We start from the raw sequence: 12,728 nt of genomic DNA, 5'->3' as shown, positions 1-12,728 counted from the left end.
CAGGGGGTCCCCAACAAAATGAGAAGACGTAAATCTTGCAATAATTAAAGTCACTCTACATTATCCCAGTTAGAGAATGTATGAAATGACTATTCTAATCATAGGTTTCTCTGTAACCACTGTTATCTCCATGTGTGATGTACACAGTTCTATAATTCAGTACTAAATCAACACCAGTCCATGGTGTCTATTTGTGTGTATCTATTTGGGGTCCGTGACATAAAAAACATTTGAGAACCCCCCGTAGTAGAAGAATGAGAGGCAAACACAGAGATCACATTCACACATTCTGTCACATGCACACCACACACCAGTACATGAGAGTAGAGCTTTGTGTACGGTCCTATCGCCATCTAGCGGCGATCGACGGCACTGCAAGTCTCCTCCCATTCGTCCTCAAACACTTCACTAGGTGATGCAGCAACCAATAATTAGCACTTTCTCTCTGAAGCAGTTTCCACTCAGTTGCCAGGCAGATTAACAAATTCGACACAATGTTTTTAAAACTACAGTATCATTGCAACCCCTGTCATTGCAAGAAAATCAGACCAGCTTACTTGTAACCAGCATGGATAAGGCAGAATAGTGCAATTAGAAGGTTTTTGCTGGGAGGAGGTATTGGGGCAGGTTCATTGCCTAAAGCCTGAAGTCATTTGATGGCAATGACATTTATTGGAGTAACCATGGATGGAATTTACTAATTACAATCACTCTTGTTACTGTAATTGAGTATAGATTTTGTCAGCTCTCCATAAGCATTGCATTAGAGCAGTGATTCTCAACCTTTTTCATATCAAGGACCCATAATCTAGTCCACATTAGGGCCACGGACCCCCATTTGATCAGATTTTGTCTCTTAAACCCAAATCTGAGAATATTTTTATCATTAGATATGATTTTGTCCAGAATTCCATGACTATCTGTATTGTAGGTAGAGAGATAACAGAGAAACTATGATCAAAATAATAATTCTTCTACATTATCTAATTGTGTTAAGTTCTTGTAAATGAAATAATGGTGAAGTTTAACGATTCATCAGTTTGCTGGGGACCCCCTGGAACTCCCTCAAGGACCCCTAGTGGTCCCCGGACCCCACGTTGAGAACCATTGCATTAGAGACTGGGCTGAGAAGAGAAGAGAAGAGTAATCTGGCTTTACTTTGTTTTGTATCTTTTGCATGGAAAAGATCAAGAAATATTCTCTTTTGTAAAAAAAAAAGAAGCATTTTTTTAGGAGTACATTGTAAATTAGCTACTTTTTACTTTTCCTAAGTAGATTTTTACACCAGTAACTTAACGTCTACCTGAAAAAAATGTCAGTCTTTTTTCCACCCCTGGGAGTAACTAAGACTGAATTTAAACACATGACAATGAACTCTCTCTTCAGGTTCACCCAGCAGTGAAAACAACAGATCTGAGACACGCAGGCCCAAACCAAAAAAAAACAAAAATACACGACTCATTTTTCTCATAAGACCGCCGAGTCGAGCCAGCTCCGTCACATTCGGTCACACTGACAGCAGCGAAAACGGCAGCGTGTCCTTGTGAAGCGGCTGGCTGTTGTGTCCGGTAGTCGTGTTAATATTGATGCTTGGTGACATGATTATTGCTGGGTTTTTTTTGGTTGCAGCAGTGTTATTTTGCTCTAACCTGCGGCACTGTGGCTGTCTTGTGATGGCTTCCTTGTACTAACCTTAACACTGAGTTCTGCTATTTCTGCTCCCTTCTCTCCCTCTCTCTCTCTCTCTCTCTCTCTCTCTCTGCCTCCCCTCTCTCTTTCTTTTTGCATTCTCTTTGCTATCCCTCTTTCTCACTATACCATCTCTCTATCTCTCTCTCTCTCCCTCCCCTCCCTGTGGTATTTGTCCCCCTGCTATAGAGATTCAGGGTAAGTATTGGCCTATTGCTCCCTGCATCTTACCAGCCCTCTCTCTTTCTTACTGTACCCATTCCTCCGGCGACATCCAACCATCCCAATCTTCTCCTATCATTAGAGCACCATAGTGGAGAAACTGAGCACCATCTGAACCCAGTTTATCCAGCTTCTCATTTGTGGAATAGTCTTTACCCAGCGTTTTAGCCTGACATAAATCTTTACGACGTGAATTCACGGTGTCAGAGTGGTCGTGGAATTCCTGGAATACCACAGGATTTCGAGATGGTGTGTTACAGACAGGGAAAATCAGGGAATTTGATCATTTCTCTGGGGAAGTCGGGGGGGAAAAGAGTCGGGTCACTTTACCCAACTGGAGTGGAAACCAGACTGAAAACAAACCAGGGATGAAGAGCATTTGTAGGTCATGTAAAGGCTGCGGCTTAGTTATGGAAAGTTGTGTAATAGTCATGAAATCTTACATCAGGGGCACAATGGTATATACATCATACTAGGCAATGTCAAACTGATGTAAGTTATATGAGTGTAGTGCCTTTTAAAGGGGAAAAAAAGCAGTAATTTGAGTGCTTCTGAGAAAGTAATCAAATTTACCGCCACAGTTCAACCAGTAAATTTCAACAAAAATCCATCTAAGGACTGGTAATGGAAATTAGTCTAAGCTAGAATTCAAGTGGGTTCGGATACAGCGTCTTTGAAACCTACAGCGATTTCAGCTTCAGTCTCCTGGTGATAGATCAGAGCTGGGCTTCTGTAGCTGGTTTAGCCCTATAGATGCCGGAGTCGTGTCGTCTACACCCTCCACAGTGCATGATGTAACTCACTTACCTTCTTCTTCTTCCCTGACTCCTGCATGACTCCTCGGGCGGGTACCACTGGCTCGTAGTCCCACCGCAGGCTTTTTTTCCCCCTCTCTCCGCTGTCTCTCTCTCGCTCTATCTCGGCTCCTGTTTCTACTGCCGACATCTCTGCCGCCTGTTATTTTTGCATGCTTTAACCCCACAGAGAGCTCTCCGATGTCTCGCATTTTCATGATTTTCTCTAACTGTTACAGGAGGTAGGATTCAGATTGTGTACCGTACATATGCATCTATGTCTACCTCCTGTCATTACGTGGTTATTGTGTATTACGAGTGAGTTCCGTAAGTATTTGGACAGCAACGCATTGTTTGTGTTCTGACTCTGTACTGTCATTACTTTGGGTGCGGACTGACACAACGACTATGAGGTTGAAGTGCCTGACATGAATCTTTATGGCATAAATTCATAGTGTCAGAGTGGTCATGGAATTCCTGAAATACCATGGGATTTAGAGAGGTGTATCCCAGACAGGAAAAGTCAGGGAATTTGGTCGTTTCTCCGGGGAAGTCAGGGAATATCAGGGTCACTTTACCCAACCGTCTCCCAAATAGTAGCAATGGTGACAAAGTTGGCACAAAAGACACTTGCCAATATGTTTGAAAGATATGAACTACTATGCCACCCTTTACAGGGGTCTGAGTTATCAAACCAGGCTTGAATCAATGGAGCTTGAGGAGAGACATAAATTGCTTTAATCATTCTACAAACTAAGTTCATGTTCAATAGCAAAATTATTTGGGTCCAACGGTTCTCTAACTGTTCATTTGATATGGCTGGAAAATAAGTTCAAATTAAAGCTGACACTTCGTTCACATCTTAACATATGCAGTATTAGGTTATGCCAGTCATTCATTTCTATGGGAGACAAATTTGGTACACAACCTTGCACTGAAAATTTTCAACTGCTCCCTCTCCGTCAAGATCCACCGGAAGTTGTGTTTCATGGACGAAATAGATGTTAAATAGAAAGGTCAGAAGTTCAATCTCTGCAACAGCCATATGTGATGATGAAGGTTTCACTAAACCCTTAATTATGGCAAAGTCCCTGCAAACCAAACCTGCTTCCACTACATCTCTAGGACAAAGCGGACCAACGAGTGAAGACTGGCAAGATCTGATTTGGTCAGTGTGATAAATCATTAGACGTAGGTCACCAGAAAATCAGCATTTGTCCTGAATGCACCCTGATCTGATCACCATGGTCCATGGGGAGTCATTCCTATGTTCCCAGGGTCCTATGTTCCCCAGATTTATATGGCACATAATGGGAACATGGGGAGTCATTCCTATGTTCCCAGGGTCCTATGTTCCACAGTTCTACATATGTGCTCTCCCAGGGACCTATGTTCCCAGGGTCCTATGTTACCAGGGTCCTATGTTCCCCAGCTCTATATAGCACATAATGGAAACCTGAAAAAGATGTTCCCCAGCTCTGTATTCACTTAATATGGTTAGTTAGGATTAGGGTTAGGGTTAAACATAGGACCCTGGGAACATAGGACCCTGGGAGAGCACATATGTAGAACTGGGGAACATAGGACCCTGGGAACATAGGACCCTTTGTCATGTTCCCATTATGTGCCATATAAATCTGGGCAACATAGGACCCTGGGAACATAGATACACTCCCGGTACATGGAACGTGGGACATTATATTGTCATGGTGGTGTGTGTGTGTGTGTGTGTGTGTGTGTGTGCATGTGTGTCTGTCTGTCTGTGTGTAGACACATTTTTGTGAAGACATTAACTCAAGAACAATACATGATAGAAATGTCATATTTGCATGCATTAATTAGCTTAATTAATGATCTCTTAGGCAGCTCAAGTGTCCCTTGTTTTAGCTATAAAGCCACCAGAATGTTTTCTGGGGATATTTGCTTGATATTTGCTGTCCATTGCAATGATAAAAAATTACAAGTTTAAATTTGGACTGACTTTGGCTAAAGTATGAGAGGTGCCACACCTTACCATACCCAATAGACAGCCATGATGAACCCATACCTGCTCACAGCTAAATGCCTAAAATGTAACTTTTTGCCAACTACCATCAGTTTAAAGCTGTCAAACTGCACTTTGACTCATAGCCTTTGTGCCATTTTGTGTGCAAATTCAAAACAAGTATGGAGACAAAATATCAAACATGGTGTCGCTGTCCAAAGAGCTCATGGTTTCATGGTGTATGCCAGTGGTTTGATGGAGCAATGCAGTATGGGAGGAAGGAGGAGGGGAAAGGGGGATATCCCATCAAGCCCTGACACACCGCATCATGTTCATGTTTGTTTCTTTTCTCTTCTTCTGCTCCATACTTCTCTCTTTACCTCTTCCACACACAAACACACACACACACACACCTTTTCTCCCAATCCTTCCTTTCCTTCCCTCTTTCTCCATGTTTTTATCCCCACCCTTCCCCCTCATCTTCTCTCTGACCTCGTTCTCTCCCTCCCTTTTTACCTCCTATATCTTCTCCCACCGCCACCGCGACACCCACCCCACCCCACCCCAGGGCGAGGGGACCTGCAGCCCCAGCTGGACAGCGCCATGCAGGATGTGACCGACATGTGCCTGTTGATGGAGGAGACGGAGAAGCAGGCGGTGCGCCGGGCCCTGGTGGAGGAGAGGGGCCGCTTCTGCACCTTCATCGGCTTCCTCCAGCCCGTCGTGGTGAGGAGGGAGGAGGGAGGAGGGACGGGGGTGGCTGGGAGAAGGATGGAGGGAGGGAAGATCAAAGGAGGGGTAGAAGGGAGGGAGGGAGGGAGGAGTGAGGGGAGGATGGGAAAGCAGTGACTGTTAGGTTTGTGACTCCAAAATATAGAAAGTGAGAGTAGAAGATTGGGAAGACTGTACTTGAGGCATCATAACTGCATAATGAATGTATTAAGTACCTGTGTACTATTCTCATATTATAATTATATCAGAAGTAAAAGCCTACAATACATTATGTGATATGATTCTTTATGCATTGGGTGTGACTGTGCAGTGTGTTTTTACCTCAAAGATATTGCCTCAAACATATGTATTACATGTATAATAACATGTATAGTAAAGTTATGTATTACATGTATTACATGTGTAGTAAATTATGTATTACATGTATTACATGTATAGTAACATGTATAGTAAAGTTATGTATTACATGTATTACATGTGTGGTAAAGTTATGTATTACATGTATTACATGTATAGTAACATGTATAGTAAAGTTATGTATTACATGTATAGTAACATGTATAGGAAAGTTATGTATTACATGTATTACATTTATTACAGCATATCAAGCATCTACTGCAACACACGTATAATGATCGTGTAATACCTTACAGTGCATCATCATGAATAACTCTTGTTATGTTTATAGTAATAATACTGTATGTTATAGTGAAGAGAAATATCTGATGGGGAGACAGGGAGGCTGGCAGAGAATGAAAGACGGACATTGTTTCTTTCTCGTTGTTTATCAGAACGGAGAGATCGCCATGCTGGGAGAGATCACCCACCTCCAGGCCATCATTGATGACCTCACTGTGCTGACCACTGACCCTCACAAACTGCCCCCCGCTAGTGAACAGGTAACACACACACACAGGCACACACACACACACACACATGCACAAACACACACACATGCACAAACAACACATGTAAAGGACTGAACAAATGCTAAACAATCTCTCTCTCTCTCCCAGGTGATTAAGGATTTGAAGGGCTCAGATTACAGTTGGTCCTATCAAACCCCCCCTTCCTCCCCAAGCAGTTCAGGCTCCCGCAAGAGCAGCATGTGCAGGTACACACACACACACACACACACACACACACACACAACACACACACACAGTATACTGTACATGGGTAATGAATTGATTAATACCACAGCCTCCAGTGTTCTTGGTAATGATATTATGTCATGAAAGAGGTGCCGTCCCTGATGCCTGCCTGTCTGTATTTGTCTCACTGTGGTTCTCAGTCCCTCTGCCTGTTTGTCAGTCCATCATAACTGTTGTCCATAACTGTTGTCTTATCCTCAGTTCAGTGTAATCTCCAAATAAATGAATCAAAGTCTGGATTTTCTTTTTGAGCCACTAAAGTACTTAAAGTTGTATAGCAGGGTTAGATCAATAAATGGTATATCATCATTTTTGTCCACCTCTGATATGGGAAGTCCTTAACCTGAACTGATTCTAACGCAACATTTTGATCAGATTCAACACAGTTTTTATGTTTTATATGGAAAATTTTAGTGGCAATGTTCTAAATCCTGGTTCAGAGGTTTTTCCACCCTGCCAAGAATAAAATCCTGCAGGAAAACACTGAATACTCAATACAGTTTTTTGGATTTGTTTTAGCATAAAAACAGTCCAATTTTAAGATATTGAACATTGGCATTGGTTTCAGTTAGATAATGAGATGGAGACTAACTGAAAGCTAAAAATGGATTTATGTTGTTCTTTGTCTGACAAATCCACTTGGTGCATGAGTGTGTGAACCTGTCTCTGTTAGAATACATGCATGCAGCATCAGTTGTCCTCAAGGCAAAGTCCCTTAAGCATGCTAGTTGACAGCCCTTTGCCTGCATTATTGTGTGTGTGTGTGTGTGGATCTTCATAAGCTTACACTGTCTCTATCTGTCTACCCCATCCCCCCTTTTCTCTCTCTCCCCTCTCACCAACCCATTACCCCACCCCAAATTGTCTCTCCTTACCGACTTGTCTCCTCCTGCATGCCTAACCTCCATCTCTTTGTGTGTTGTCTACAATTTGCCCTCTTTCTCTTTTGCGAAAAACCTTTTTGATTTTCCTCTCTTGCGGGGAATACTGGTTTTATTCTCCCCGCCTCTCTGCTGTTAACCGGTGTCTGACCTCAATGCGTCATCCACTAACGTCCCGCAAAACTACTCAAACGCCCAAATCATGAACTCCAACACTCCCTCCGACCAATCACATCGCATCCTGTGAACTAACCTTCATCCAATCGTCACCTTTAATCCCTCCTACACGCTTCTCCTCCTCCTCCAATAACCAACTGCGACACATCTTACCAACTTCCTCACGCTCTGTCTCCCTAAACATCGTCTTTACTCCACATCGCCCTCGTCCTCCAATCCCTGCCCATCCCTCCTCCTCCCTTTCCTCCATCACTCCATCTCCCCCCCCTCCCCTCCTCCCCCTTCAGCAGCGTGAACAGCGCCCACAGCAGCGCCTCCCGTTCCTCGGGGGGCGGCGGCAGTGGCGGTATTGGTGGAGGTGGAGGTGGTGGTGGAGGAGGGGGCGGAGGTGGAGCAGGCTCCCAGCCCCACTCACCGACCACCTCCTCCTCCTCCTGCTCCTATCGCTACCGCAGCAGCCTGGCCCACCAGCCTCCGCCGCCGGGGGGCGTGGCGGCCCACCGCCTCAGCAGCGTCTCCTCCCACGACTCGGGCTTCGTCTCCCAGGACGCCAACGTCTACTCCAAGCCGCCCTCGCCCATGCCCTCGGACATCACCAGCCAGGTACCGGTGTTTGTCCACACACATACATATAGGGCTTTTTAAGAAATCTAGGGCAACACTCATCTGGGCAACACTCATCTGCACTGTTATATTTATTTATTTGTATCTTTTTTATTTTTAAATGTGATTTTAATCCACTTTTCACTTTTCTAATCCTCTTGCACTGTCTTTGATTTGAACTGCACCAGTTCACTTTTTAAGTCTTTTATCTTGTGGATCTCTTGTCTGTACTTTTGCACTTTTTAATTGTACATTTTTTTACCTTTACTGTATTTTTTATTACTCTGTAAAGCACTTTGAATTGCCTCAGTGTGTGAAATGTGCTATACAAATAAAGCTGCCTTGCCTTGCCTTGCCTTACACACACAGTAGTATGTATGCACATCACATAAATCAATCAAAGTTAGTCTAATTAGGCTTAAATTTTAGTCTTTTCTTAAAACAAGTGACACATTCTCCCAATAAGATGAGAGTTTCACCCATTTCCTAAATTTTCTAGACAACAAGTCATTTGATTCCAAAAAGTTTGAAATTTATTTGCATTGGAAACAAGTGGACTCATCTCACCCCACTGGCAGATTTGTGCACGTTTTAAGGAAAATACAGTTTTAAGGCTTAATGTCAGACCGCATGATCTGCTAAGATGGATATTTGCATATGAAACCAAACTGTCTGTGTCTGTCTGTATTTTCCTCCATTTCTTTCTCTCTCTGTCTCTATCTGGATTAAGAGAGGGAGACAGAGAGACAAGCAGCGACTCAATTCAGTTAGTTTTTTCTCATGATTGTTTATCAGAAACAACATTGCCAAAGCAGTACACAAAGTCATTTTTCAAAAAGCAACAAACATCTCTCTCTCTCTGTATTTCCTCTGTAGAAGTCATCCAGTTCAGCGTCTTCAGAGGCCTCAGAGACGTGCCAGTCAGTCAGCGAATGCAGCTCCCCTACAACTGTGAGTACTCATATTCATACACTGTACACTGTTCAACTTTTACAGCACTCAAAACTAATTAAAAGTTAGTAATGAAAGTAATTTGTGAGCTCACATGGAAAAAAAACAAGCACATTATTTTTTTCACAGATAATTAATTTGTGCCATCAGAGCTCTAAAATGTAGGGGTCAATAAATGATTTAACAAAATCCTTGAATTATTAGATATGGAATCAAAAGTTGCATTTTAATCCATCTTTTTTGATGTGAAATGGGTCTCTTGTAAAGGTAAACGTCCCTGGATTCATGACAGTTTGTATTTTGTTTTAGAAGTGTTCATACCTGACACCAGAATTTAATTTGGGCAAATTTAGCGAATATTAATTAGTGGGTATGTGGTGCTCTTCTCTGCTGCAGTCCCACTTTGTGATTCAGACTGATAAGACAAGTGGATTTTAACATAAAAAACCCATCAAAACATCAAAACACACCAGTACTACAGTTATATTGGTACCCAGAGGGTCAGGGTCAGCACCCAGAATGGTTTAAGAAACACTGATGTACATCATTGGTAGGGATGGGAATTGATAAGATTTTATTGATGCCAATGCCATTATCGATTCTGCTTATCGGTCCGATTCTTTATCGATGCCCTTACTGATTCCCGATCAATTTTCTGTATGGAAAAAAAAGTAGGCCTACACAGGTTTTCAGCGTCAACGCAGCTGTTTTATTATCTCTTGAGTCTGAACACAGTGTAGAATGTCTGCCTAATAACATTTGAACATGTTAAAATAAATTACAATGCTCTTTTTCTTAAAAGGACATAACTTGGAAAACAAATATAAAACTGACTGATAAAATAAACAATTCTTGTTTAGAAAAATAGGCATGTATGCCTAGTAACATTTGAATAAATTACAATACTCCTTTTCAAAATGGAATAAGCTTGAACCAAATATAAAACCAGAACATAAAATCAACAATGCAAGGCAGTTGCAATGTGCACACGCAACTGTCAGAAAAACATGCCGGCATGGATAAAAGGAATCGATAACCTCGGAGGCATACGATTCCGATGGATCGGACAATTTGGAACCGGTTCTCAGCTGGAACCGGTTCTCGATTCCCATCCCTAGTCATTGTCTGTTGCAGACTCAGGTCATTTCTGTTTAGCCCATTACAAACAATTGCTACCTTCCAGTGCTCCTCGTAAGTTCCTTCTTCTAACTTTGGAAGCTGTAAATACGACTTGCCGCGCGTTCATGTGCTTTTGGTGAAAAATAATAACTAAGTGGGCCCTCTAGCAAAGGTAGTTATTTTTTTGGTGGCTGTGGTTTATTTTATAAGCAACTAAATAATGAGAAAAATGCATCTCAGGCTGGCAATTGATGTTTTAATTAATCTATTAGCCAAAAGTTGTTGTATACATCGCTTCTACCATACCAATACCAATACTACCACCAATATTATAGAAAACTCCCTCTTTCCTAATCGCATTGACCATTTTTTTGAGTCACTCATGTGCACTCAACAGCTAATAAGGATATTTCTGACAGCACTTGAAAGCAGCAAATGAATTTTCCTTACTAATGGGGTGTCAGGTTAATTAGGGAGGTACTTAAAGCTGGTTGCTGGTCCCATTCCCAGTACCAACAGTGCTCAAAAACCACAAATATACCACCAAGCAAGGACACCTAAACCCCATTTGGATTTATACCAATGTACTACAAGGATGGTTATTGAAATATTGATACAGCATTGTGTCACCGAGGATGTGTTTGTCCTTGTAAAAATAGACTGCGCTTGGATTTGAGATACAGTCTGGAGGCTGCTCCGCCACTTCCCATGATCTTTTCTAACATAGTTATCAAATGTAGACTTTTTCATTGACAGTCTCACACTTTAGTCTAATTACAGTTAGTTTGCATATAGTGTCATTTTCATGCATGGATGCCAGTGACTAAGTGTGACATTAATTCTTAGTGAAGCCTTTTCTACTGTGGACTCTGCTGCCGTTCTGTTCCCACTCTTTCTGATCTAAACTCTTCTTTATGAGCTTACGGTGTGTGTGAGTGTATGTGTGTGTGTGTGTGTGTATGTGTGTGTGTGTGTGTGTGTGAGTGTGTGTGTGTGTGTGAGTCCGTGTGCACTGGCTTGTATGCATGTGTGCTAGGCCCAGTGGTCCCCCACCACCACCACCACCAGCTGCCTCCATCTTCTCTCTCTCTCTCTCTCTCTCTCTCTCTCTCTCTCTCTGATGATGTGACTATGTCTCTCGTCCCGCAGTTTGGCTCGTCCTTCGCTACCTTCCGCCCTGCTCTCTCTCACTCTGGCTCCACCAGGCCTCTCTCTGTCATTCTACCTGTTCCTGCGTCCCCACCCTATAACCGCCCCCCCGGATCCAGCTCCTCCTCTCCCACATCAAAGGTTCCTATCTGGAAGGTTTGTTCTCCATTCGCTCCCATTTCTTTTTTTATTTTTTTTATTTCCGTTGCCATTCAGTATTAATCATTTTCTTTCAAATTAACGCTTATTAACAGGATTTTTGTTTTTCCTTTTACTTTTCTTCATCTGATTAACTCATTCATAACCACATTGCTTTGCCTCCCTGAAGTACTCATGCCCAACCGCTGTGTGTGCATGCACATTTTGTTGGCCTTCCCCGTCTCACTCACTGGTTTTGCAATCTTCCAACTGGGGATTGGCTAAAACTGAGCAGGCCATGGAGAGCTGACCAATCAAAAAACAGCAAATGGAAAAATCCCCCGCCTACATGCACTCACACTCACACACACTCCAGAGACAAAGCCCCCCCTCACTCTGCACTCAGATGAAGGGCCTCAAACTGCTGGAGAGCGGACAAAGTCTCTTGCGCTAATCTTAACTCGCTACTTCCTGGTTATTAACCCCGCCCACCTCTTCAGGATTGGTCCAAGGCAGGTCAGTATGAGCAGCCGGTGGCCGGGGCAGCGGTTCAGAGGAGGAAGGAGCCTCTCGATAGGCTGAGGGAGAACGAGGCGTCGCCGGGCTCCCAGGGCTACGCCGGAGCGGCGCACCCTGACGACGGGCAGAGACCCAGGATGACCCCGGCAACCATCGCTGCCAAGGTACTGCAGCATGGTGATGACAAGGAGGCTGAAGATGGTGATGGTGTTTAGGACAATTAAGGGAAAATAGAGAAATACAAACACTAGTTTGGTGGAGGAATACTCACAAATGTGTGTGTGTGTGTGTGTGTATATATATACCAATACTGCATTCACATTTTGGCCTAAAAAAGCCAAGACTCAACCACTTCTAAAATCAGATGGTGGGTGACTTTATTTTTCAAATTTAATCGAATTTCAATAATAATATTTTGCAGAAAATGTTCAATTTGAATCCCACTGCAAATGAGCAGGCAGCCAAGCAGTGAATTGGACTAGCCAAGCCACACCAAAATCTGGCAGTACATATTTTTCTCCTGGAAAATGTTTCTGAAATCCAAAACAGTCATGGAGATGGTCAGCACTTGCTTATTCACTACTTTATCTTTGTTGGAAGACGAGACAATAAGAGA

General features: G+C 42.9%; 1 protein-coding gene across 1 annotated transcript in view; it reads left to right on the top strand.

Annotated features, from left to right (window-relative positions):
• Nucleotides 1–12,276, top strand: part of mtss1 (MTSS I-BAR domain containing 1) — a gene marked incomplete at its 3' end in the record, with an annotated part of 79,246 nt that extends 66,970 nt beyond the window's left edge. The window contains exons 7-13 of the mRNA XM_071512798.1: nt 1,879–1,887; nt 5,258–5,415; nt 6,213–6,320; nt 6,438–6,535; nt 7,921–8,236; nt 9,113–9,187; nt 12,094–12,276. Coding sequence (XP_071368899.1) covers nt 1,879–1,887; nt 5,258–5,415; nt 6,213–6,320; nt 6,438–6,535; nt 7,921–8,236; nt 9,113–9,187; nt 12,094–12,276 — 947 coding nt within the window. The remainder of the gene's footprint in view (nt 1–1,878; nt 1,888–5,257; nt 5,416–6,212; nt 6,321–6,437; nt 6,536–7,920; nt 8,237–9,112; nt 9,188–12,093) is intronic.
• Between the last annotated feature and the right edge of the window lie 452 nt (nt 12,277–12,728).

Source organism: Centroberyx affinis, unplaced genomic scaffold (assembly GCF_046629955.1).
Source record: "Centroberyx affinis isolate AG114_WGS23_722 - 3 ecotype Tasmania unplaced genomic scaffold, CSIRO-AGI_Caff_v1 ptg006540l_1, whole genome shotgun sequence".
Lineage (NCBI taxonomy): Eukaryota > Metazoa > Chordata > Actinopteri > Beryciformes > Berycidae > Centroberyx > Centroberyx affinis.
This window is presented reverse-complemented; position numbering and strand designations above follow the sequence as displayed.